This window comes from Leptidea sinapis, chromosome 43 (assembly GCF_905404315.1).
Source record: "Leptidea sinapis chromosome 43, ilLepSina1.1, whole genome shotgun sequence".
Lineage (NCBI taxonomy): Eukaryota > Metazoa > Arthropoda > Insecta > Lepidoptera > Pieridae > Leptidea > Leptidea sinapis.
Window position 1 is genome coordinate 5,590,977 of NC_066307.1, and position 26,277 is coordinate 5,617,253.

The following is a 26,277-nucleotide window of genomic DNA, read 5'->3' on the forward strand; positions in this document are numbered from 1 at the left end:
GATGGTTGTTGATACGCCCTGCCCATTACAATGCAGTGCCGCTCAGGATTCTTGAAAAATCCCAAAAATTCTGAGCGGCACTACAACTACGCTCTTCACCTTGAGACATGAGATGTTAAGTCTCATTTGCCAAGTAATTTCACTAGCTACGGCGCCCTTCAGACCGAAACACAATAATGCTTACACATTACTGCTTCATGGCAGAAATAGGCGCCGTTGTGGTACCCATAATCTCGCCGGCATCGTGTGCAAAGGAGCTTCCCACTGGTTTCATTTCCCCGTAACGATAGTTTAAATTTAATGTAATCATAGTATTGTTAATATTAAGTTAAGTATAAGATTCGTTTTGTTGTTGTCACTATTTTTCTCTCTCTGCTATATTCTTTGTTCCTATCAAAAAGGTTATGAATTTAAGATTTTTTTTTGTTTTGCTTATAATCTTAATATATATATTTATTTTGTGCGTCTGTTGTAACTGAACTCCTCATAAACGGCCGGACCGATTTTAATGAAACTTTCTGTTGCCTTCAGGTGGATTCGAGAATGGTTTAGATTCACAATTGAACTACCTCCTAAAGGGCTGGGCGGATTATAATGATTTCTTTGTGTGTTCCAGTGAATTTGAGATTGGTTAAGAACCCAATTCCGTCGTTATAATATAATTCTCCTGCTCATGTGTATGTTAGTGAACTCCTCCTACCGGCTAAACCGATTTTTCAAATTTAAGACACACTTACAGGACAACGTCTGTCAGGTCCACTAGTATACCTAATATAAAGAGCGACTACGATCATTACTTGAATCAAAGGATTGATTGCTTGAAATAAATTCCATTTAATTGTCCAATACTCAGTCAAGATACAAGAAATTACTTAAATTCAATTACTCTTGTAAATGAATTTTTTATATCGCTTAAAACATTTTAACGTGTTTATGTAATGTTACATGTACTTATTTTAAGGTGAAAGAAGATGGCATAGATACGTAAGTATCTATCCCTACTCTGCACTATCAGATAAAAAAAAAAATTTAGGAAAACGGTTGACCCTAAAGGCCATCCCTGCAACTTCTAAACATTTCAAATTGTATTTTTTTTTATGGAATAAGAAGTCAAACGAGCGTACGGGTCACCTGGTGTTAAGTGATCATCGTCGCCCACAATCTCCTGCAACACCAGAGGAATCACAGGAGCGTTGTCGGCCTTTAAAGCCTTCCTTAGGGAAAAAGTACGCGCTTATTTATGACTACTACTTATGACGATTTTGACTTCTTCGAGCTCAAAGAGTAAGCTGTTCTATATTTTTGTTAAAAGTCTGATAAGAGTTAAATAAACCATTATTTTATAAAATTTTAAACCGCAATTATTTTTAATCGGTAAAGCCATTTAAAACATATTAAAAAAAGGGATTTACTTTTTTTTTTCTCTGAGATTTCTCAAACAAAAATCATGTCAAAGTACAGGTTAAGCAAATAATGTGTTGCACCATTTGAGAAATTTTAGATGACGTCATAACTTTAACTGTTAACCGTAACCGTTCAGTCTTCGCCGGTAAAGTTAAACTTAATGCTAAATAGCGGCCTGTCAAAAATTTCAAATAAATATTCGATTTAAACTTGATAGTCTAAGATCCCACTGCTAGATTTTACAGGTATGTGTTCATTTGATAAAACTGGTCATTTGTTTAAAATTGTTTATTGTAAAAAGTTAATACATAGCTTCAATTTTGTATTAAAATTTAAAAAAAAATCTGGTGACAGTAACTAATTAGCAATAAAAGGTATACCTGTCTACACCTGACAACCCTAATGTTGCGACTAACTGAGAGCTGGATACCATATTTTTTCAATTCTTTACATAAATTCCTTTCAAATGGCGTAAAATTTATTAAAAAACATATTATAGTTGCAATTAATATCAGATAATCAATTATACTAAGATATACACACACAAAATTACAGGTAATTTCGGACAAATTTTTATAGGTAACCTATCGCTAATATATTGCATACTTCATCAACGTTCATTAAAATTAGTTTATCGAAACCTGAGGATTGCGAGTACTAATCTGTGAACCTACCCGTCAGAATAATCTGTAAATAAATTAATCTGTAATGTCTGAATAATTCTTCTTGGCATGATATACTATGTACATAATTATCTTTAGTAAATTAATGGAATGAAAAGACCACAATGATGAAAGAAAGCCTATAATGAAAAATCATATATACCTTTTAAGAAAGGTGTATAAGAATCATTTACCTCTACTATATACCACTGGTCTGGCGGCTGTCATAGTACTTTTGTGCCTGATTGATATTAGCCATTTTGGCGCTGTTGGCCATGTAGCGAGAGTCTGCGGTACTAAAACTAGTGATGACAACCTAGTGGACAACATAGATGGTGGGAAACTATGTAATAAAATGTGTTCTTTATAACGTTGATTCTTGAAGAATAAATAACACGGAAAACGAACGAAATTAATTAAAAATGTAACAATACTTCAGAGCATTGTACGTTCATTTTATATATATATATATTAATTAAGTATTATACGTCAAAATTAGTTCTCTGGATGCTCGCGAGGGGCGCTTCAAATAGGCACACAAAATTTGCTGTCAAACATATGGAACAACCTGTCCGGTGGTATTTATATAGGGCAGTGATAAGAATACATAAGCCAAAATAGTAGATTTATGAAAATACAGTTATATGCGTGGGTGAACCTGCAGGGAACAATTAGGATATACATATATAATACTAGCTGCCCCGACAGACGTTGTTCTGTTGATATAAAAAAATACTGTTTTATAAGAAATTGCCATTAATATTTCAAAACATCAAGAATTATTTCTGTTGTTATAATGAAATTGTTTCACAGCGGAACTGTCAAACCGTGCGTCAGTTAATTCTCTCATAGAAAATACGTCCATACAAAACAAATATTGAAAATAAAAATAATTATGGGTCCCAAATCGAAATAAAAACTATCCTATCTCTCAAGTTGAACCAAACTGCACTCCATGAAGTAATCCCCATTAAAATCCATTCATTAGTTTAGGAGTCCATCGTGGACAAACAACGTGTCACGTAATTTATATATATATTATATTAAGATTATATAGAGTTATGGTAATACAAGATACTATATCAGTTATAGGGTATTATTTATAAATCAAACGTGTAGTGTCCTTTGCGGCGTGTCTAGTGTTCTGCTACGTGTGTGTTTGATGGGTACTACACTCCTGATTGATTAATGGTTGGTCTTACTAACGGCCGTTCCCAATATTCGGTCTATCTCTCACTCGAGATGAAAATAGTAACTATCGTTGACGTTTCTGTCCCAATAAACTTATCGACGGTTACTCACCTTATCCGTACGCGCTGTCTGTCAATGGGACGACGCATAGCTTAACAGCGATAGAAGTTTGTATGGAAATTGCAATTCACGCGTCCCAATATAAGGCGATAAGAATGACTTATCGGGTATATTGGGACAGCTTCAGATTATCGACATTGGAAACGGCCGTAAAAGGGATAGTGAGAAGTCATATCATTAAATAAAATCTTCCCTTTAAGTAACTGCTCTTCTTGAAGGAAAACCAATTGCAGGGACTGCCTAGAACAGAAGGAATAGTATTTTATTATTAAAATATGTTCTTATTTTGACAGTTAGTTAATTGTTTATGAAATGAGAGAATCGAGCCGGAGACTCATTTTATATTCTTATTATTACATTACATATTACTTACCTATCAAATGACTCAAAAATTCCATGAGACTTTCGTAACACTATGGGTCCTTGTCGAAATTTTTATATTAATTACTAGCTGACCCAGCAAACGTTGTATTGCCGATATTAAAATCGCGATACAAAAGTAACTGTTGATCGTAGATGGGTGAAAATTTGAAGTTGTATGTATTTTTTAATTCTGACTCATAATCAAACTAATTTAAAAAAAAAATGTAAAAAAAATTAAAAAAAAATATTTCTTCCCTTAACATTTAGGGGGATGAAAAATAGATGTTGTCCGATTCTCAGACCTACTCAATATGCACTCAAAATTTCATGAGAATCGGTCAAGCCATTTCGGAGGAGTTCAATCTTTAACACCATGACACGAGAATTTTATATATTAGACAAGTACCGGGGAGTTATACAAGCAATCTTTTATGAAATTCAATCCTCTTATATGCTATATATTTTTTTTAATATATTATGACTAAATGTAGTTTATTAATTGCTTATAAGGATATGCGTAAGATACTATATATTTTAATCAGGCCACTATATTAATAGTAAAACAAATTGTTTTTTAATCAAATTTTATTCAACAAAACAGTTCCAAATCAACAACTTCTGAATGCACTTATTTTATGCGTTTGAATCATTTTACTCTTAACTAACTAATAATAAAATATAATTAAATTACTTGTAATCTTCTGATGAACAATTAATAGTCACAAAATATTTATTTAGAAGTTACCTACAAATAAATAGCCCACACAATTCTGATAGCTGTGACCTTAAAACTAGACATATATATAATCTTATATAATAGCAAGCACCAATATTTTGTAAGTGTTTATTTATTATAAATGAATTGAATCATATATCTTACGATTGAATGGACCTTGTTTTTACAAGGTTATCTTATTTCAATCGGCAACTATCAATCGAAGTAGAGATAGCAAAAAAAATTCTAAAATGAAAGCAAACGTTTGCAACAATTGCAATCTTTAAATTCACTTAATATTATCTTGTCGAGTCCCTATTTGACAATTATTTATATATATATATATATATGACGCAGAAAATTAGGTTAGTAATGCCACAATCTTAATTTGATACTCTCGTTCATTCAAATAACATCACTTTACTCCCATTTTCATTGAAATTATGATTAAGGATTTTTTTTGAAGTAGGCGTTATTTTGCGGAAGTCCATAATTATCCAAATGTTTTAAGTTTTCTTAAGTCTCTTGTTGACTGTCGACATCTCCTGAGGATGCCTCGTGTAGAGGCGAAACACTTGTCGAATTGTTTGAAGAGGAATATTAGCAGAATTAAAACGAAAACTTAAAACAATTGGATAAGTTTAAGGACATAATTCTATGTTAATGCAAGTATGCATATTTAATAATCCATATTCTCGTACCGATGTACTCTTCGAAAGGTCCACTACTATTGTAAATTCTATAAAAGTTAAAGCATTAAGTGTGGACCTGTGTATATCTGACGATTATCAATATACGATATGCATATCAAATAAAATTTAATTTCACAGGAAAATAAGGTATTTTTTTTAGTTTTTAAACGAATTGCGCTTTTAATATAACAAAGATTTTACTAAATCTAGTACCACATTATATTTCTTAATATATTCGCTGCCAATTTATAAAAACAATTTGATAAACCTATCTACACACATACCATCTAATAAATATCTATCTGATTATCTAATATTAGAAAATTTTACATCAAGTAAACGATTTATTTTTGTTTACAATATTCATATATATTTTATATACATTGGTACACTAACTTCTATTTATATAACTACTCTTAATAACAATGTTGTGACATCTTCAGAGCTGTTACACACTTGAAAATTTTATTTATAATCTTCACATTATTTCATATTTATATGACTTGTCAATTGTTTTAAATATTTACAGATATAATATAAACATATATTCCATCAAGGGTAGGCAGGGATTATAGATTTCCACCTGCCATGGTCCTAAAATACTTTTCTTGCTTCTCCCGTTAGCATTTAGGTTTCATATTTGTTCTATTTTATCTTTCCTCTTTTATAAACGTACTCTATCTGATCGTAGAATATCGATCGATATTGATATATATGCTTCGATCTTTCCCATCACTTCCAATTTGTCTTATAAATTTTTACAGTTTCATCTATCATCTGTACATGACCTTACCTTCCAAACATTTATCTTGTCTTACTCCTCATTGCTTTTGTTAATAATTTTAATGCTGTTGCCCGCGACCTCATCCGCGTAGATAAAGGCTTTTTAAGAATAAAAAGTAAATATGGAATTGGAGATTGTCTCATATCCTATTCCAGTTCCGATTCCCGTTTTCGCTCCCGTTCCAAACATATTATATGAATCTTATTTCGAGGAGGCTTGCTATGGCAAATTAAACCTACTATTGGTAAAGTTACACCTCATTTAGCGATTTACAGTTTTTCATGAATCCCGCGGGAACTATAGATTTTTCCGGGATAATATGTAGCCTATGTCCTTTCCCAAGCTCCAGTCTATCGCTGTACCAAATTTCATCACAATCGGTTCAGTAGCTCTGTCGTAAAGGCGTAAAAAACAAACTTACATTCACATTTATAATTTTAAGTAGGGATTTAAGTTTAATAATATGCTTAATTGATAAAATATAAAACAAGTTTTTCGTCATGGCTAGATTGAAAATATACACCATCAATTCCTGTAAAGTTTAAAAAAGCTTAAAGTACACAAATTAAATTTGTAACAAAATTTATGAACGATGTGGTACTTGAACCCGCAACCTCTCGCGTTCCGTGCGCATGGTTCATGAATTTTGTTTTCAAATTAAATTTGTGTAATTAATCCCAGAAGTGAGGGTTATTACTTTAAAAAATAACAAACTGATGCCGCCCTAAATTTAACTTCAGGAAGTTAAATTTAGGGCGGAAATTTAAGAATCAGGATTCTTAAATTTTTAAATCATAATGCTGTGTAATAACGTAACAATTCTTTATTAAGCTAAACTTAAATTAATTTAAGCGCCTTCCAAGTGTGTGATATTATATTAAATCTCAAATCTAACTTATTTATTTATACTACGTGTATTCTTTTTAAAAGAATATTTTATCATTAATAATAATAATTTTAACATTAATACGAAGATCACAGAAAATATTTACTGCAATGAACGCAATATTCCGTTGAAAATAACAATTACTTATTACGAAAAATACTTGAAATTGTTGTTTTTTTTTTATTTATTTTTTGTTTTGTACGTCCTATCAGAACAGAGCAGCAATTTTAACACAAAAACAATCACGATTGTTTTAGCATATAAACAAAAACAAATACTCAATAGTATGTTAAAATTAATATACCATAATAAAAGAAGTTTAAATAAACTAAAAGACACGCTTTTACTGACCAGATAATGGTTGAAATTTAAATGAACATCAATTCCATTTAGACGATAGATGAAAAAGTTATATAAATTAACAAAAATCATATTTTGCAAAATTTTATCAAATTAATGTATTGTCATCGGTCCTCGATAAATCTACGAAGTTTGAACCAAATCTGGCCGTTTAAAGTGACACAAACAAACATACATGTACAGGTAAAGCTAATAAAAATAATATAGGTGCGGAATATCAGAGAATTATTACACTATCAATACCAATAATAACTAGAATTACGTTAAAGTCATAATATCTATGTAACTTCTATCACAATGAATTAAAGCTGATCGAATGATACCCGTTGTACTTATTAAACGTATGAAATTTAAGTTTACATTACTTGCCACAGATCTTACTAATACATTATTTTAGTACTTACATCATACCGCAACTATTTTCTTTATAGATTTATTTCGATTTAAAAGCTCAAGGCTTACCCATAATATAAGAATCTAATTATATAGAAATTATATTCTATAGAAAGATATGATTTTCAATGAAAGTGAAATGAGAATAATTAAGTCATTAAAATTGAAATTACGAAAAACTCTTGCCATTAGCTTGTCTTAATGTAGATTAGTATAATTATTATATTGAGAAAAATAACGTTTCATGCTTAAGGTTGAGTTACATACCGACTGTGCTTTGAAGAATATTGTTATTATTTGTTTAGTGGATAAAGCCCCTTTTCAGCCTACCCTATAATATAATAGAAAATAGCATATGGTTCATAGAACAACAATATTGCGCAATGCCTTGTACCTACTCGGCTATGTCGAGTTAGTAAGTCTTTTGTAGGACGATGTATTTGATTTTACACCAAGATCCCAGAAAATGTTTAAAACAAAGTATTACCATAGTCAAAAGAATTGTTTAGAAACGTTTATGTGGTAAAGGTTACTATAACATAAATGACCCTTAATGATGCCACAGATTGTGAATGGGCGGCTATTAAATAATAAGTTTGATTGTACAATATTACTTAATAAACATATTTTTTTATGACAAAAAAAAAAGCCCGCTGAGTTTGTTGCGCCCATTCTTCTCAGGTCTGATGCATTATTTTTGGAAAGGATGGTAGTTTTTGACGTTCAATAAGTGATACACCTATTTTGAATAAAAATATTTGAATTTGAAACATAGGTATATAGGACACATTCACACTTCACTGTACGATATATTATTGGCTTACTATAAGTATAAAGCATAAAGCTATACTATATTATATTACAATTGTATAGCGTAGTGTAAAAAGAGCTTTATAATAAAAACGTATTAAAACTATTTTTTTGATGATAGATGTAAATGTGCCTTAGAATTAATACTCTTTTGATGATAAACTCATCGTCCCAACCAAAACAATTTTAATTCAATGTTTACCTCAAGTTTGGTAAACAATAATTGCAAGTGCAATAAAATGTTTAGTTTTGCTCGAAAAATTAAAGCAGAGTTTTACTACTAGTTAAAATATCAGTTAAGGCGAATAGTAAGCAGAAAACACGCAAACATGGTGTTTTTAGACAAGTTTTGTGGTAAAAGTATAGCATTTGGAGCTATGAAAACTACTTTACCCTGTTACGCATATCCTTTAGTCTTATTTGTAGGTTGTTAATGCTTGCTGTTGGTTATAGTTAACACTGCCGAGCCTTTTTGATCTATCACTTTTCTTTGAGGTTAAACAAGTTTTTTCGCATGGCGAGACGCATTTTTTTGGTACTTCTCTCAGAAAAGTTATTCTTATAGCTTGTACTTTTTTGTGTAGTTTCATTTATTCAGATTAGTAGTGAATAACGAGGATTGTAAGCATATAAACTGTTTTCCACGCGAGAATTTTGAAAATATTGGCTTTGTTACATAGATGGCGGGCCGGCAGCCGTGAACTCATATGGCTCAAGGTCGCTGGCATTTAGTGTCGCCTTAATAGATCTCTTTGATTGTCCTTTACAAAGGATGCGGCCTAGATGCCACAGCGGTACCTATTTTAGCCGTTTCAATAAATACAATTTGAATTTGAGTTTGACGGGTGCCGTAGCACAAAGCGTATCAGTAAATATCCGTCAATCAAGTTTTTTTTGTTACTCATACATCTTATGTCTCAAGGTGATGAGCGCAATTTTAGTGCCGCTCAGAATTTTTGGTTTTATCTAAAAACCCCAGTTGCACTGCATTGTAATGGGCAAGGCGTATCAATTTCCATCAGCTGAATGTCCTTCTCGTCTCGTCCCTTATTTTCATAAAAAAAACACATCTTTATAACTGTGCATAAAAGAGACAATTGTTGAACGTTCAGAATAAAATACAATGATTTCCACTTATCTTGAGAAAATTTAGAATCTTATAACATAGAAATGAACCCCCAAAAAGTTTGTATGTTGGGACTGTATAGCGTTTGACTAGTATTCAATTACTCATGGATGTGTCAAAAGAGCAGGGATCACATAGACATAGTTGTAGGTTCACAAACTAATTTCGGGGACATAAATGCTTTTAATGGAATGACGGCTATTCTTACCACAAAAGTTTAGAAATAGTTATACTTTCAAAGACAAGTTTTAAATGGTGAATGGTATTAGGGAAGGTCTTAAATTAATGAGAGATCTATTGGATTCTAGCTGGAATCTCATTATTTATGTAGCCTTAACAACGTAACATTTTAATAATACGGTAAAATTTTCTTCATGAGCTTTGATTTTATAAAAAATGGTTGATTCTTAAAACTTTAATAAATTTATATTAAACGAAGATATTGTATTTTTTTTCAAATAAAAGCCAAGTGTCTATGGAATTAAACTTAGAAGACTAAATTGAAATCTATACAATTCTTTTACCGTGATTCGCGCACAAACTATAAAACCTTTACCACTTGATTCATATAAACATTATCAATCGAGCAATTATTCTTAATATATTGTGCGTTTCTCGAAAATATTTCCGTTTATGGGTGCGACAAACTTATCTAGCCAGGTTTTATATACCAGTCCCAAGAGGCTAAAGAAAGCAATTCTGGTTGAGTACAATATGAATTTGTTGAAAATGTGTAATTCTAAATGTGAATAGTAAGACTCATTTTCACTTATCTAATATGACAACTAAAGTGTCAACATAATCTATCATTGTCATTAATAAACACAATTTGGTTATGAAACATTTGTAAGGTTCTTAAACCTTTAAGCAGCAAAAGAAACCAAGCTGTTATTCGAGGCGCATTTCCAAATAGAGTATATTTGTCAAGCGAGGTTATTACATAAAATTTTTTTTTCGCTAAGAAACTAAATGAAAATATTATCATTCTCGAAATATATAATCTATTCTACAGAGCAAACCTTTACATAGCACCAACTACCGTTCAATAAAAGACTCGTTTATATAATACAATATACACTAATAGCTACACCTATTGAAAACACACTTGTAGTCGCATTATTGAATGAATTAGCTTCCTTTTCATCTCATATACAATACATACGGCTTCTAGCCTAGAGTAAAACATCCTATGTTTATCTTATACATACAAATATAGTCTGTTATGTAGTCTTGGTCTTCAGGAGTAACACAGGCCAGTACAGTGTTACAAACAGCAGGAATAGTGCAGGAAACACGACTCTTGATAGTTTGTCTATCTCTCGCCAAAGCACTCTTTCTTGTCCCGTATCTGCATCCAACCATGCAACCTGCACAAAAATCTTAAAAATACTTAAGATATTCTTTATATACACAGAGTGGGTGATATAAGTGACTAAAATCAATTATTTCTAAGCTATGCAATATCAAGATGATCTTCCAAATGATATCACACCTGCTCTTCTGCGTTCACAGTGCTCTCTGAACGGCTGGATCACTTGGCGTTGCGTAGAGACCTCACTTCATTGTGTGTCTTCTTCCGCATTTATCACGGGGAGAGTTCCGAATAGCTGTTTATCCTGATTCCTGCCGCCGAATTCCACCTTCGCACGACACGCCACAAGTTAGGTTATCATCCCCACCATCTGGATGTGTGGTGGTCCTCCACAGTGCCGTTTTCAAGGAGCTTTCTTCCACGTGCAACAAAGCTGTGGAATGAGCTTACTTGTGAGGTGTTTCCGGGACGAAACGACGTGGGTACCTTCAAAAAAAGCGCGTACACCTTCCTTAAAGGCCGGCAACGCTCTTGTGATTCCTCTGGTGTTGCAAGAGAATGTGAGCGGCGGTGATCACTTAACACCAGGTGACCCGTACGCTCGTTTGTCCTCCTATTCCATAAAAAAAAACCTGGGGAATGCAGCTAACGCCGCCAGGCTATTATACCAAAACTTATAATGAAATGGTAAGATTGAAACAAAAAGTCGATACGTATTTCCTTATTTAAGTTTTATTTATTCTGTTTGAAATTTAGGACATAAACACAAATTTAGTTGTTGTTACATCAATACGGGTTTATAGGAAAACACAGCTAGAGCGATTTGCTAAAAGTTTCCAGCAGGCGTTAAATTTTCTTATTATAATAGTTGATAATAAACTATCACTATTTAAATAAAAATTATTCGTTTTTCCAAACATCTTTCCTTTTGAAACACTCATCTTACAACTACTAGTTTGTTTTTAAGTTATAGTACCAACAGTATGTTTTATAAGCCTTTTGAATAATATAATTTTGATGTGTTAAAAATCAAACAAATTTTCAAAATGTATAATATAATGCCATAATTGTGAAGTCACAAAATAAGCTTAACGCTAAGTATCTTTTTAAATAACAATCGAATAACATAAATCATGTGCCTTAACGAAGCCTGATAACTAACAATGAACATGAAAATATTTTTTCATTTCTCATACTCGGAAAGTAATGTTCTTTTGATCTGATTATTGAGAGGGAAAAACTCATACAAATTACTTTCCACCTAAGGGCCAGAATGAACTTTAAAAATAGAACTGCTGTCAGCTGTGAAGAATTTTATGTAAAAAAAACTATTTCAAATAATGTTGCGGCCATGTGACTTTCTAAACAGCCAGTGTGAATTTAGCGCAAACTTCTTTGAGCGGAATAAGCCGCAACAATTCCGTTCCATATTTAAAATTTACAAACTAATTTGACAATTAATTTTAAATATCAATAAATAGTTTAGATAAAAAACTAATATTATTTTCCTCATATTCAAAATGAAAAGTAGAGTGTTTAACACGGGTAAAAGAATCAATTCCTACTCGTACTAGCCGCCCTCGCTGCGCTCGGGTATCTAAATACCTCGGGAATTGATTCTTTCGACCTAACATCTACTATTACTAAATAAGTATGATGAGGATGTAAATACTACGTAATAGTCATGACTTTCTTTAACGAGCTTGATCATTACTTTATCAGTTTAGTTTTAAAACTTATAACTCAATTTAAAAAGTTTCTGAGCAAGGAGTTTTCATACATAAAATTAGGTCGGATAGATTTTGTGCGAAGGACAATGAATGTTTTCGTACGTCTTAGAATTGAATTCGCAAAATTCTTTTAAATGGTTGTTTATTATATTAATTAATAATTAGTTTTAATAGTATTTTCTTTAATTAACGCGAGTGTTACACATTTAAATGAAACACTTTTAAAGGATTAAAACGCGTGTAATTGTAACGGAAGTCCGCTTGTAAACGAGATCTGGAAAGGTCTCGAAACGTCGGGTTAACTAAAATAATAATGTAACTTTAACGCAATCATCTAATGTTAAACCGTTACAATTACACGCGTTTTAATCCTTCAAAAGTGTTTTATTCAAACCAGTTTTAATTTAGTTACTGTCACATCAACATTTGTCAAAATTGAATAAACTGTACTCAAATTCAAATTCAAATATTTTTATTCAAAATAGGATTTAAAATCACTTATTGAACGTCAAAAACTACCACTCATTCAAAAGAGACTGCCTCAGACCTGAGAAGAATGGGCGCAAGAAACTCAGCGGGCTTTTTTTTTAAATTAAAAATATGGATTACAATGTGATGTCGTACAATAAACATTTATAATTAAAGAGCCTGAGGGTGTTCGCTTTATTCCCAGTCATACATATCATAGTCGTAGAAGCATATACATCGCCCAACAAAATACTTACTAACTCGACCCAACCGAGTGGTAGGCATAACAAGTTTATGTTTGTTCCTCGTGTTAACATTATGATCGTCACAGTTTCTAGAGAATTCCTCAATGTGCTTATGAACATACAGAACATTTTCAAAAATGTATTGACAAGCAACAGTCAAAATGTTTATTTCTTTAAATTTTTCTCTTAATGATTCTCTAGGACCTAGGTTATAAATCGCGCGAATAGCCCTCTTCTGCAGCACAAAGATGGTATTAATATCGGCTGCACTGCCCCATAGCAATATACCATAGGACATAATACTATGAAAATAACTAAAGTATACTAATCTCGCCGTATATATGTCAGTTAACCGTCTAATTTTCTTAACCCCATATGCTGCAGAACTAAGCCTATTCGCCAATCCTTGAATATCCCCCACTGCAATTTATCATACAATATTATATATATCAATGTATACGCGTATGATCCCGTTGCCTAGCTTCGTTGTAAAAAAAAGTCCAGTTGCAATAAAGTGCCATTTTAAGAAATGATGTTGATATAAACAGAATATTCAATTCTTTGATTTGTTTTAAACTATTTCCCACAACTGTATTGTAGAACTGCGTATGATACACGGGTGTGTAGATTATTACACCCTGGTGACTTTCTCTAAGAATTAATTTGCCGTGCATATTGTGATGTGACTGGAGCCCACAGACAATTGTTGGAGGCGCATCATGGTACGCTGATCATCATCATCATGGCCATCAAATTGGCCATAGGCAAAGCGATAATATATTAACTATTCCATTAATTATTTCCATCAAAAAACTGTAGCCAAATCCTTATAATCACAGATTAGAATCTTCGTGCATCTCATAAAATAATATGTAATAACTTACACAAATAATTTTCATACAGCTACTAGTGTTATAACACAAATAATATTCGGATTCCTGAGAGTGTTTGATAAAGACGTGAGGAAATAAAAACATTTGTGTTATTGTGACCCAGGTAATGAACGAGAAAGATTCTATCGTGGGACTACATAAAATATATTGGACTATTGCAAAGGCGCAAAACTGTTGACAAAATAGTATAGCTATGAAGTAGGTACCAACGAAACTGTTTGTTAATCTCAGATAATTTTTATGTCTAGTTCTCTTGCATTAAGAAAACCGATGAAAACAGGCTATAAATTTAGTGATCAGCTACGTCTTACACTCACGATTTACATGCCACTTTGTGTTAGTGTGCATGCATTGCTCAAAATAGAGGTTATCTGTTAAGCTCAATTTTTCACAGCTGTCACTAGACGTAATAATGACCTAAGGTTACCTCATTATTATATTATCGAAATACAAACGTAAGGACCATATTGTCTTAAAACAGCAGCGGAATCACATCAGTATTGCCAGCCTTCTAAAGTGGGTGAATATGTATTGAATGTATATAATATATTGTATGTGTGTATAAATGTGTCGTTTCGGTCTGCAACAGCTAAAAAATCAAAGAAATCGTTTCTTTGACTTACAACTGTGTCTTTCACCCTCGGTGGAGGGGCCATATTTTTAAATATTTTCGCTGCGTCGTGTCTTATACTAAACGCTTACAACATTTGAGTTAGCTATGGTTTTTCTATTTCCTATAGTCAAATAAATAATAAATATTTGACGGCCTGGCCTTTTCAAACAGCCACTACAACTTATATATAGATTTAAAAATTGAAGCAGCAATTGTATACCTGCAGAATGCTCTGCCTTCGTTCAATTCCCAGCAAAGAGGGGGGTGCCGGGGTAGTAGAAGGGGGTGAGGCGGGGGACGCCATTTCCACCTTCCGACATCGCACTCCACTGCCCTCCCATGCAGCCACAGTACCGCATGAACCCTTTTCACCGTTTATACGCTGTGAAGGGACGACACAAATGTGAATTTATTAAAGTTTGACCACTTTGCAAATATGAACCTCGCAAGCGGGCGTGGCTCATCCTAAAATATCTCCGAGCTTCCTGTGAGGATATTTTCCTATCTACAGATAAAATAAAAGCGATGTTATTCAATTTAATTACTTACCATTATTGCTTACCTTTCGAAAATAATTAATTCCGTTTCATTTGATATAAAACAATCTGTGTTTTTTAACTATTGTGATTGATGGTCAAGAATTTCGTTTCAAATTAGTTGGATATTGTAATATCATAAAGAATTGTGATACCAGAAGAAATATATGAGCTTTGTGCGTATATACACAGCTATTACGCATTATTTTTTGCTTCTAACGTACCCTTACATTATGTCAAAATGTAAAATACCACCCGCATCAGGTTGACGTCTGGCATTCCACGGCAATTTCTTGCCTAGCACAGCCACTTTGTGGAATCAATTACCGGCTGCTGTTTCCCGAACCGATACGACTTAGGACCTAACCTTCAATAAAAGAGCATACTCCCACCTTTAAGGCCGGAAACGCATCTCTTGACACTTGTTGTTGCGGATGTCCATGGGCGGTTGCCTCACCTCTCCCCATCCCGTGAGCCTCATTACACATTGTTTCATTAATTATATATCTACTGTTAACTTTACTGTATCATATACCCAGAACAATTTTGTACGCGTAATTGCTTATTCGTGCGATGTTCAAGTAATATTCTTATACGAACAATCGAAGTATTTTTATTGGATAGAATAATAAAGTTCAAGTCACAACACTATAAGTGATTAACACTGCCCATGCCTACGTGTAACATCAGAGAAATCACAGAACTGTTTTACGTACGTAACTACGTGTGAGAAAGGTCCTTTATAATCCCACTGTGAACAGAACCAAAAATGCCGGCACCTTTTTTTATAACTTTTAAGGAACAAACGTGGTCGTGGTCGTTATCTTGGGAATATTGAAAATTTGCGCATTCCGCGTTTCACGGAAAAGTTATCTCGCTATAAATGATTTTGTTAATAAATGAGTGGGTAGAACTTTCCAATAGCTTACCCATACATATATCGTGTGTGCTGGTATTGATACAAGCAGATGGCATCTTATCTTATTTTTTACGGAACTTAATTAATGGACGCAGTGCGATTTGATCAGGCGCTTAAGCTTTAGGCATTTGCAGTGCAATCTTTATAAAGCAATCTTTCACATAGTCTTTTTATATTTTTTCATGTTTATTACACCTCCTTATATAACCTCTGATCCTTATTTTAACCTAAGCGCTGCGCGCGGTACCGTTTAGTTCGGCGCGATTTTGGCGGTCTCGCTGCGTTCTGTCGATGCGTTTTATTTTACGTATAGCAATAGATTACCTATAGTTAGGATTTATCAAGTGAATGTTCTATTAAAAACAACCTAAAAGACTATGCAGAATAAACCATCTTATAAACAAAATAAGGGCCAGAACTTGGTAAGGAAATAGTGTGCCGTACGGCACACTCGGTTTTAGTGTATCTGAAAAATCTTATGACCTTGTTTTTATTTGCCCTTAAATATAAAAATAACATTTTAATCTTATTCACTTAACATGATATTGTTAAATTTTTCTGGACTATTTTATATAAGTAAAACTATTTTACCACAGGTATTATCCGAGGACAGGCCTCCTGCGATTTCGACTTATTCATTTGGTATTGCTTGTCCAACACTTTGACTACCACAAATTCTCCGAGAGCCGAGAATACAAACATCATACACCCAGCCATCCAGATGTCGAGAGCCTGAAATCATTTATAATTTTTAAAGTCAAAGTCAATTAAATTAAATTTAATTAGGTTTAAACTAAGCGCTTTTAAATCTTAAAATAAATTTTAAAATAAATCCCCTAAATTACTGAATTTAACATAATAATTATGTTCGTAAAAAGTTGAGCTCGTGAGAAGAAACTCAACGGCCACTCTTTTCAATTAAATAAAGTAATTTACAATGGCTGTAATATACAAAACAAATTAGTTTGTAAGGTGGTGCATCTAATATATGAGTCGTGTTTAAATAGTATAAACTATTTCATAAAAAGTAATAAAGAATTAACTCTATAAATATAAATTATCGTATATTGGATGCATCAACCTTTAGAGTTTGAATTCATTGTTTGTGTAAGGATACTTCGTGAACATGATAGTCGTGATTACTGTCACAATTAGTAATAGCATCCAATAAATATAGTTTAAAATCCAGATTATTAACATTTAATTGTTTATTGGCTGTTGTGAAATAATTAAATAATCATTTTAAACTAAATAAAGACACACCAATATTACATTACTCAAAACACATTTACGATTAATTTATTGATAAGCTGTAGAATATTCAAATTAGATTCATTAAATCTTTAGTGAAAAAAAAAAATACAAGACATAGGCAGTACAATGTAGTACCGCTCAGGATTCTTGAAAATCCCAAAAATTCTGATCGGCACCACAATTGAGCTCGTCTCCTTGAGACATAAGATGTTAAGTCTCATTTACCCAGTAATTTCACTAGCTACGGCACGATTCAGACCGAAACACAATAATGCTTAAGCATTACAGCTTCACGGCAGAAATAGGGACCGTTGTGGTACCCATAATCTAGCCAGCATCCTGTGCAAAGGCACGTCCCACTGGTAGTTATATAGTATATATATTTTAACCCCCTACACAAAAAGACTATATAAAAAATAAGTAAAAAAACGTCTCTCGGCATTTTAACTTCACTAAAGCATCATCTTTAGCTGGAGAGCCACGTACGTTGCGTGATAAGTGGGCGTCACTATTATATATTTTTTTATTATAATTGAAAGTGTCAGTATTAAAATGGATTACCTTGACGTAAGCAACAGGAGGAATATCAGCTCGTAGCCCCGTAAACATTGTGACCAAAGTCAGCATACACGTCACGAGTAACGTGACTCTGCCGGGAATCGCATCCAAGTCCAGCCAGAAACTGAACCAGGACAGCATAACTACCAGGGAAGAAGGAGCGAAGGTTTGTATCAAATGATGGCCAATTTGTCTTTCGAACTTGAAGTAGACGACTATACGAGAGAAGTTTCCTGCAAGTGTAATAAAAAATTTTATAAATTAGAAAAATTTGACATAGTGGAAACAGATAAGTTTGTTTAAGGTTCGCCTAAAACACCCAAACCGACGTTGAAGACAACAATGAGACTAGAATGGGCCTAGAATATCATCTACAGATAACGGACCACAGAGAAGATTTCTATGAGAATTATGACGTTATAGTTATTTATGCAACTGTTATGCAATAAGGGATATTAAAACACGAATGTGGGTTTATCTACACCCATAATATCCTATATATCCTCTATAAAAGATTCTGAAACAGTTAGCTTACTGCTAACATTAAAAAAGTCAGTCCTAGTAACCATTACATAATCCAATGATGGATGGAGAGGATGATGTAATGGATAATAGGACATTGGGTGTTTTAATGTTGGCAATAAGCTAACTGTTTTAGAATCTTTAATAGATGATTTAAAGCATGGGTGTAGATAAAGTAACAAAAATGATCAGATATAAAAATACAGATTTAATTTTTAACTAAAATTTATGATGATCTCTCGGGTTCCGTCCGATTGCTCTTACCAACTGAGCTAACCGATTGAGTGATGCAAGGTTCGAAAATCTAGTATGTCTGGTTCAACTCTCAGGTTCTAACTCCATGAACAGGATCTACTTTACAGTTGATAACCTGCTCAACACCAATATTTGCATATTAGGAAATTGACTTGAGATGTCGCCCTTTCAAATCCAAGCAATTTGTTTTTTTTTGTTAAGTAAAGAAGTGAAAGATATCACTTTAAAAATAATAAATTCTTTAGATATAAAAATGTCAACTGTCCAGTTAAATCCACACAGTAATAATTCGATGAAACTAGTTTCAACAAACATTTATAATTCGCTTGTTTCAAATTACCATCTTTATCAGCCATGTAGCCATTAGTCTCTTCAAGTCTCAGCGGTTCCCCAATGTGATACTGTAACAGCTTTAGTTCTGGATTTATCGTTACCCCTGCGTCACTCCACTTGAATCGTACTTTTTGATTACTGTAGGAAACTGAAAGTTTTAAACAGAAATATTTGAGTACGATACTTCTGTTTTATTTAAATGTTTATTTAAAAGGCCATTGCAGAAACTGATATTAAATGAGAAATCAACACATTTTAAACTTTAGTGAAAGACTTCACACAGAGACTTCTTGATCTTGTTATTAAGCCACAATCAACCATAAATATGAATAGTTAAATCGTTTAATAATTTCATCAATACAATTTTCTTTGATAAACTCGCGTGTACACATTTAAATAAAACACTTTTAAAGGATTAAAACGCGTGTAATTGTAACTGTGTTTTTATATTAAACGTCGGGTTAACTAAAGTAAAATAAAAAATGTAACTTTTACGCAAAAATCTTATGTAAAAAACAGTTACAATTACATGAATTCCTCAAATACTCCTTATATAAAAAAGGGTATAATTTTGCAAAATACTATCATCGTTTAAAAGTTGCAGTTTTAATAATAAAATAAATGAATATTAATGTAGGTTTCATAATATTATGTTCAATAAGACGATTAAAAAACACAATACCCCCAATATATTATTTAAACTTGAATTTATCAGCACACTAACATCAAGAGGTAAAGTTTATGAGGTTGTAGCAGGTCATCTCTGGATCTACTGAACTGATTTTGAAAACTCTGTAATAACTAATAATAATTGTAAATATCAATAAAATGCCACATTTTATTTTGTGAGTGGCTATATTATATTATGAAAATACTTTCGTCGTATTTGGATTTCCAAAGTAAGGTCGAACGAAAACATTTTATACGAACGCTGCCTTTAGGATGAGAGATATATGATTGTTGTTTAAATATGAATTTGGCAGCATTGGAATAACAAGTAATATGGTTCGACTTGTAAATGCGGATAAAGTCGCGGGTAACAGCTAGTAGGCCTTAATGTAAAATCCTATTTATCACGTGTGTAAGCCTTATCTTAAAAACATTTAGAATTTTGAAAAATAACCCATTAGAGCCTGTACTGCACTAAAAGCTATCACGTGTTCTAAATTCATTCGGAAAAATATGAAGTGCCATTTTAGTACTTACAGCTTTCTATATAAATCGGGCACGACTGTATGTCCATTGGATACAGTTGGAATTCCATTTGACAAGCGATTATTGCATGCATTCTTGCGGCATAACGAACGGTCTGATTTCTGTAGAGTGTCACAGAGGAGAATTTATGTGTCAGCTCTGCTATCTCTGTGAATTGAAATGTCCAATAGTTTGGTAAAATTATATCACAATATCTACAAACGAACTGTTCTCGCAAACTCAATCTTAATCCGAAATATAAGATAATGTTTGATTATATTATAAATCTTGGACAACAAGTGCTATAATTTAGTTAACTTATTTTAGTTAAGTTACAGCTATAAATGTTCGGGATTATGTTGTAACAGTTTCAAACTCAGATATTTTATACGCCTAGATAGTCTCTTGCTGTTAGACATCCGATTAAATAGGCCAGGAATATTAGTGTAGTGTGCGTGACAAGCTACGTCTTACACTCGCGATTTGTATGAATCTTTGTGTTAATGTGCGTGAATTACTCAAAATACTGGTTAGTTCTAAAGTTTATTTCTTTCGACGTTTTCACAGCTGTCATAGTTTATCTTGACGTATAAATGATCTAAGTTTTCAAAGAAGCTTGAGAAATCAATAGTCTATGGTGGATGTCCTTCCAAATTTAATTTCGGCGCACCGACGTGCAACTGTTGGTGGAGCATTTGCACCTAAATTATCCGATAATTAAGTTAATCTTGACTAACTTGTTCTCATCTGAAATTTTCCAAGCACATATACCGACTTCAAAAAAGGAGGAGGTTCGCAATTCGTCGGCATGTTATTTTTTTGTTTGTTACCGAACTTTCGGCTGGGTGAACCGATTTTGATAATTCTTTTTTAATTTGGAAGTGGAGTCGGATTCAGCCAAGGTAGATTTGTACCTACATACATAGCTACAGGTGAGATGTGCTTGAGTCCCACACGCGACGTGAGGAGTCGCGAAGCGAGAGCGGGGCCGCGGCGGGAGGACACCGATTCCAAAAATAACCAAAACTTTTACTAGAATTTTATTTTTCCACCGTCCTTAACTTCTAATTTACTTATCAACAATTTGTTGCATTTGGCTCTTGAATGATATTCATGCCTTCTGTAGTCGATTACAAACTAAATCAAAGAAAGTTATTTCATAGGTCCATCCCAGAAATCAATTTCAATAATAGGGTAGCCATTGATATCGGAATCGCTTGAGAGGATTGTACTTCAGAGGATTCGTCCTGCTCGTTATAATGTTTTGGTTCATATTTGCTAAAATAAACGAGAAATATCTGAATATCTTAATTGAATACTTAGATTAAGGATTGGTCTTCGCTGCGCTCCAAATAGATGCCGCACTACCTAAGAGCAATAGCCCTTTAATTACGGAAGCTATAAAAAGCTTGTGTACGAGGCATCTTGACTGAAATTAATAAAATACAAAATTCTTACTGATGATTTTTGATCCCAGTGTCTTTATTTTTTCTTTTGTAGGTATTATTTTTACAAATTTATTATTCTTATAACAATTTTTTTTTCCCAATACTATGAAGCTTAATAAGATCAACAGTTACCACAAAATAATTAACTAAATTTGTAAGAAAAATATTTTAAATTCACGCTTGCCATTTTAAAATTCGTCATATTTAACAAGACCAACTGTTTTACGAGTTGAAAAGGGAAATCCAGCCTACGGGTGACAAGGACATAAGATATTTCCACACTTTGCCAGCCTTTTAAGTGAGTGAACGTTTTGTTTTATGACAACTTAAGTCGTCTATAAATACGGCACAAGAAAGGTCACTCTGTAATTTGTTTGTACGTGGAAGATTATGCTAAGAAAAAATAAGTGTGGAAGAAGGATAAGCATTCTGAAGGTGGGGGCGATGTTTAAGTTTGTGATGTGTACTAAGTAAATGTTATACACTTTTATAATTTTATTATATAATATACCAGTGTATAACAGTGGCTGGGTCTTATAATATAATTTTATTATTTTATAAGACCCAGCCACTGTTCAGGCAGTATCTATAAATAAATTTAAATGTTTTATTAAAAAATGGTCTGTCGTAAATCCTATCACTCCACAGCTGAATATCTAAGTGATCGGACAGCCTTATTGTTTTATAGCGATAGAAGTGACTGTACAATATTGTATATTATTATTGAAAGGAGCGCAAAAAAGAATGCTGGGAAAGTTTCTTGCACCGCTTCTTCTCTCTCAGAGCGCCAGTTGTTTCCGAAGCGGTAGTAGTATCTAGAATATTAGAGATGATATCAAAAAGAATTCTAACAATCAGTAAAAAAACAAAACAATGGCATATGAAGCATTTAGGTGCTAAGACAAATTATGACCAACATTACAAACTAAAGAATTTACGAAACAAAAAAAAAATGCATGGCTTGTCCATGTTCGTTTAGTATTAGTAGTTTAGTTTTAGTTTCGCAATGTCTAAAGAGTGTTGAATGCTAAACAACAGAAATACACAGATTTGTTAGAGAACTTTTTTAAAACAAGTGTTCAACTCATGTTTAACTTTTTTGTAATAACACAGCTTATGTTTTTTCAAGTTCCACAAGTTATGTTCATCACTATTTTTTTTTAAATTGGCTATTATGTTTATGAGCGTAGGTACAGGTGGTTCTCGTATATGTACTGGCAGTGTACTGTCAAAATATTAATTTCATTAAGCTTTTCTCACAATGATTCCCGCATGAACGCATTTTATAGACTAAATTGCCCTTTACTGCAGCACAAATATGTTGTCAATATCTGCGGCTCTACACTACAATATAATTCCGTAGGACATGACACTATAAAAGTAGATGAAATACATAAGTCTAGCCGTTTCAACATCTGTCAGCATCTATTTTTTTATCGCAAATACTGCAGTATTTATACAAAGCTTAGTATATTACATAAGTTTTTTATATGAGCTCCCCATTGTAGTTTAAAGTTTAATCTTGTTCCTTGGAATGTTCTCGTTTCTACTACATCATGTTTGTCATTATTAATTTTTATAGGTATTGGTTGGTGCTTTACATTTGGAAGTCTAAACCTAATAAATTTTGTTTTCCTTTCGTTTAAAAGTTAGTTATTAACTCTACAATTTACCTACTTCAGCAATGTCCTTGTCAAACTGCCATTTTTTTTTGCTGGTTTTTATTTTAAATTACAAAGATATATCGTCAGCAAACAGTTTAATATCATGTTTATTTTGAATAAGATATGGTAAATCTAAAAACCAGGAATAAAAAAGGACCCAATATTGAGCCCTGTGGTACACCCATTGATATTATAGAGCCAGTTGATCTTTTTCCAACACAAAATTTTATTTAATATACCGATTGAAAAACAAAGACTTGACCATATCTTTACAAAAACAATTACAAATGTTTTAGTTTAATAATATAAAAAGTTATAAGAAGTTTTGAAGTAGTAGTTTTCTTCCTAATGTTATTAACACAAACTCGCGTGTAACTTTAACGTAGATAATTATATTGTTGGACCATTGTTATTCTACTATCATATATATATAAAAATGAATTGCTGTTCGTTAGTCTCGCTAAAACTCGAGAACAGCTGGACCGATTTGGCTAATTTTGGTCTGGAATTATTTGTGGAAGTCCAGAGAAGGTTTAAAAGGTGAATAAATATGGAAATGCTTAGAATTAAATAAAAACAACAATTTTCTTTCACCATGGTTCAGCATTGAAAAATACGTACAACTTTTTCGCCCTTCTACGATCTACAACTATTTTTGTATCCATTCACAAATCCGCTTTAGAGTTGCAAAATGGCAATCTTATAAAATAATTGTAGTACGATATATTTGGTAAGCCTGAGAATCGGTCGTCATCTATTTTTATACCCCAAAATTTTAATTATTTATTTTTTTCTTATTACTTTATATGGCAATACAACGTTTGCTGGGTCTGCTAGTTTCAAATAATTAAAGCAAAAAATAGACATGTAATAAAAATAAGGTAAATGGATTAACGACACACAAAATTTAAGCTTGTAACTAATTAGACAAGAAAAAAATTGCTCTAACTGCCTGAGACTACAGACTGTTAAACATAATGTAGGACATAACAATAAATTCATGACCTTGCAAGGAAGCGTAATATACTATGTCGCCTCGTTAACTCACAATATACTAGCGTATAGACAAACAAAGCGTGCGAGAGAGAAGAACCTCTAGTGACAGTACCTATTTTGATTGACAAGACTTAAACAGTCAGCTAGGTTGAAGATTAGATCCTCAGTAATTTGAATATTCAACCCTTAGATTAAAAATTGGTCTCCGCTGCGCTCCAAGTAGATACAGCAGGCGTAGTCGCAAAGTGCGACTGTTAATACTACGCCCAAGTTGGCGTACTCGAGCCAATCGCGAAAAATGTGCGACGTTGACGTGCCGCATATTCTGTTAAACATTGCTAATAATCGAAACTAAAATGCCAAGTTGCGTAGTAAAAAGTTTGTAAAAATTATACTACAAGAAATAAAAAAGACACTGAAATCACATATCATCAGTAAGTATTTTGTGTTTTATTAATTTCAATGTAAAATAACACGAAATGTATGTTACAAAATTTAATGATTCCATGGATTGTCAAGATGACACGCAGACAAGCATTTACTCGTAAAAGTTGCCGTAATAAAAAAGCTATTGTTCTTAGGTAGTGCGGTATCCTGTTGGAGCACAGCGGAGACCAATCCTTAATCTAAGTTTAAACCACTAGCTATCGCACATATTTACAACTCATAATTGATCACACATTATTGGGCTGTCAGGTTATATATTCTAAGCCTGTGCTCGTAACTACTGTGAGCGAGTGGAACACTAAAAACAGTGCCAGTGTTAAAATAAAAATCATACCAATTGAATGTTGACAAAAGTGGCAAGCGCCTCCTAAAATCAAATTATTCTATTAGCTTCTCTAATATAAATACTACACGTACACTATATATACGGCCACATTATCTCTGGACCTCTCTGGAACGTGAAGCCCCTTCTCATTCCCCTTTCACCCCCTCGCGCTCGTCCTGTGGTGTCAGTACGGTTTGCAGTTTCATTACCGTTAGATAAATATCGTGATATTTTCGTGCTATCACTGCCTTGTTTTTGATGTTTTAATTGTTAACTCTTTAATATTTGTTCTTAATAATAGTTGTTCTGTAGTAACCCTGACTCTTCCATTGAATTTTCATCATTGTAATAATAATCAGCGTCACAACACAATACCTTTCAATCAATATATAATACTACAAAAATTAATCGTTTTTTAGTTATTTAATAATATCCTAGTGATGATTGTTTTGCGCACCGTATCAAAGCGACGATGTGACGTCATCGACGTCAGGTCCACAGATGATAAAACCGTGTACAACTAAATCTTAACCATGCTGTTGTCTGTACATTAAATGGAAACAAATTATTTGCAAAATAATATGCTTAATGTACTTATCTAACCAAGGCATTAAAGAAAGTTTTATGGAATTGTCAATAAATCCGTAATAATTACAAATAGTTTTTTTTTTTGTGTGTGTGCGTTTTTTTGTCGCTTGTGCCAGCTAATCTTAGTCATGGCTAAGCCTTTTTGAATTCAGTTTTAATTTGTGGTTTGCACGTGTATGTTACATGTATTATTTTTTTAATATATATCGGCTCTCAAACAGAAAAGTAAAAGTAGTAAGGAAAAGTAGAAAATGAAGCAGGGTTCTATAAAAAAATTTTTAATTTTTTGAAAAAAAAAATTCAGCAGTTATGAGTGCCACGTAACAGAAGTCATGCGGGTCTAGTAGTGGGTGCCCCATTGTATTCTTCACTATATACAGGTTAAGATTTTCTACTAAAATAATTGGTTTGTGATTTGATCTACTTGACTATTATTAATTATTTAAAATATTTATTGACACAAATACTTAT

General features: G+C 32.7%; 1 protein-coding gene across 2 annotated transcripts in view; it reads right to left on the reverse strand.

Moving 5' to 3' along the window:
- Positions 1-10,490: 10,490 nt before the first annotated feature.
- Positions 10,491-26,277, reverse strand: part of LOC126977017 (glycine receptor subunit alpha-1) — a 47,914-nt gene continuing 32,127 nt past the window's right edge. Inside the window, exons 6-11 of one of the 2 annotated variants that reach the window (XM_050825669.1) lie at positions 20,351-20,506; positions 19,152-19,292; positions 18,038-18,267; positions 16,814-16,954; positions 14,988-15,149; positions 10,491-10,873 (exon numbers count right to left, since the gene is read on the reverse strand). In XM_050825669.1, the coding sequence (XP_050681626.1) occupies positions 10,727-10,873; positions 14,988-15,149; positions 16,814-16,954; positions 18,038-18,267; positions 19,152-19,292; positions 20,351-20,506 (977 nt within the window). In that variant the 3' untranslated portion in view covers positions 10,491-10,726. Of the gene's footprint in view, positions 10,886-14,987; positions 15,150-16,813; positions 16,955-18,037; positions 18,268-19,151; positions 19,293-20,350; positions 20,507-26,277 lie in introns of both variants that reach the window. The other variant, XM_050825668.1, reaches the window with a different exon arrangement.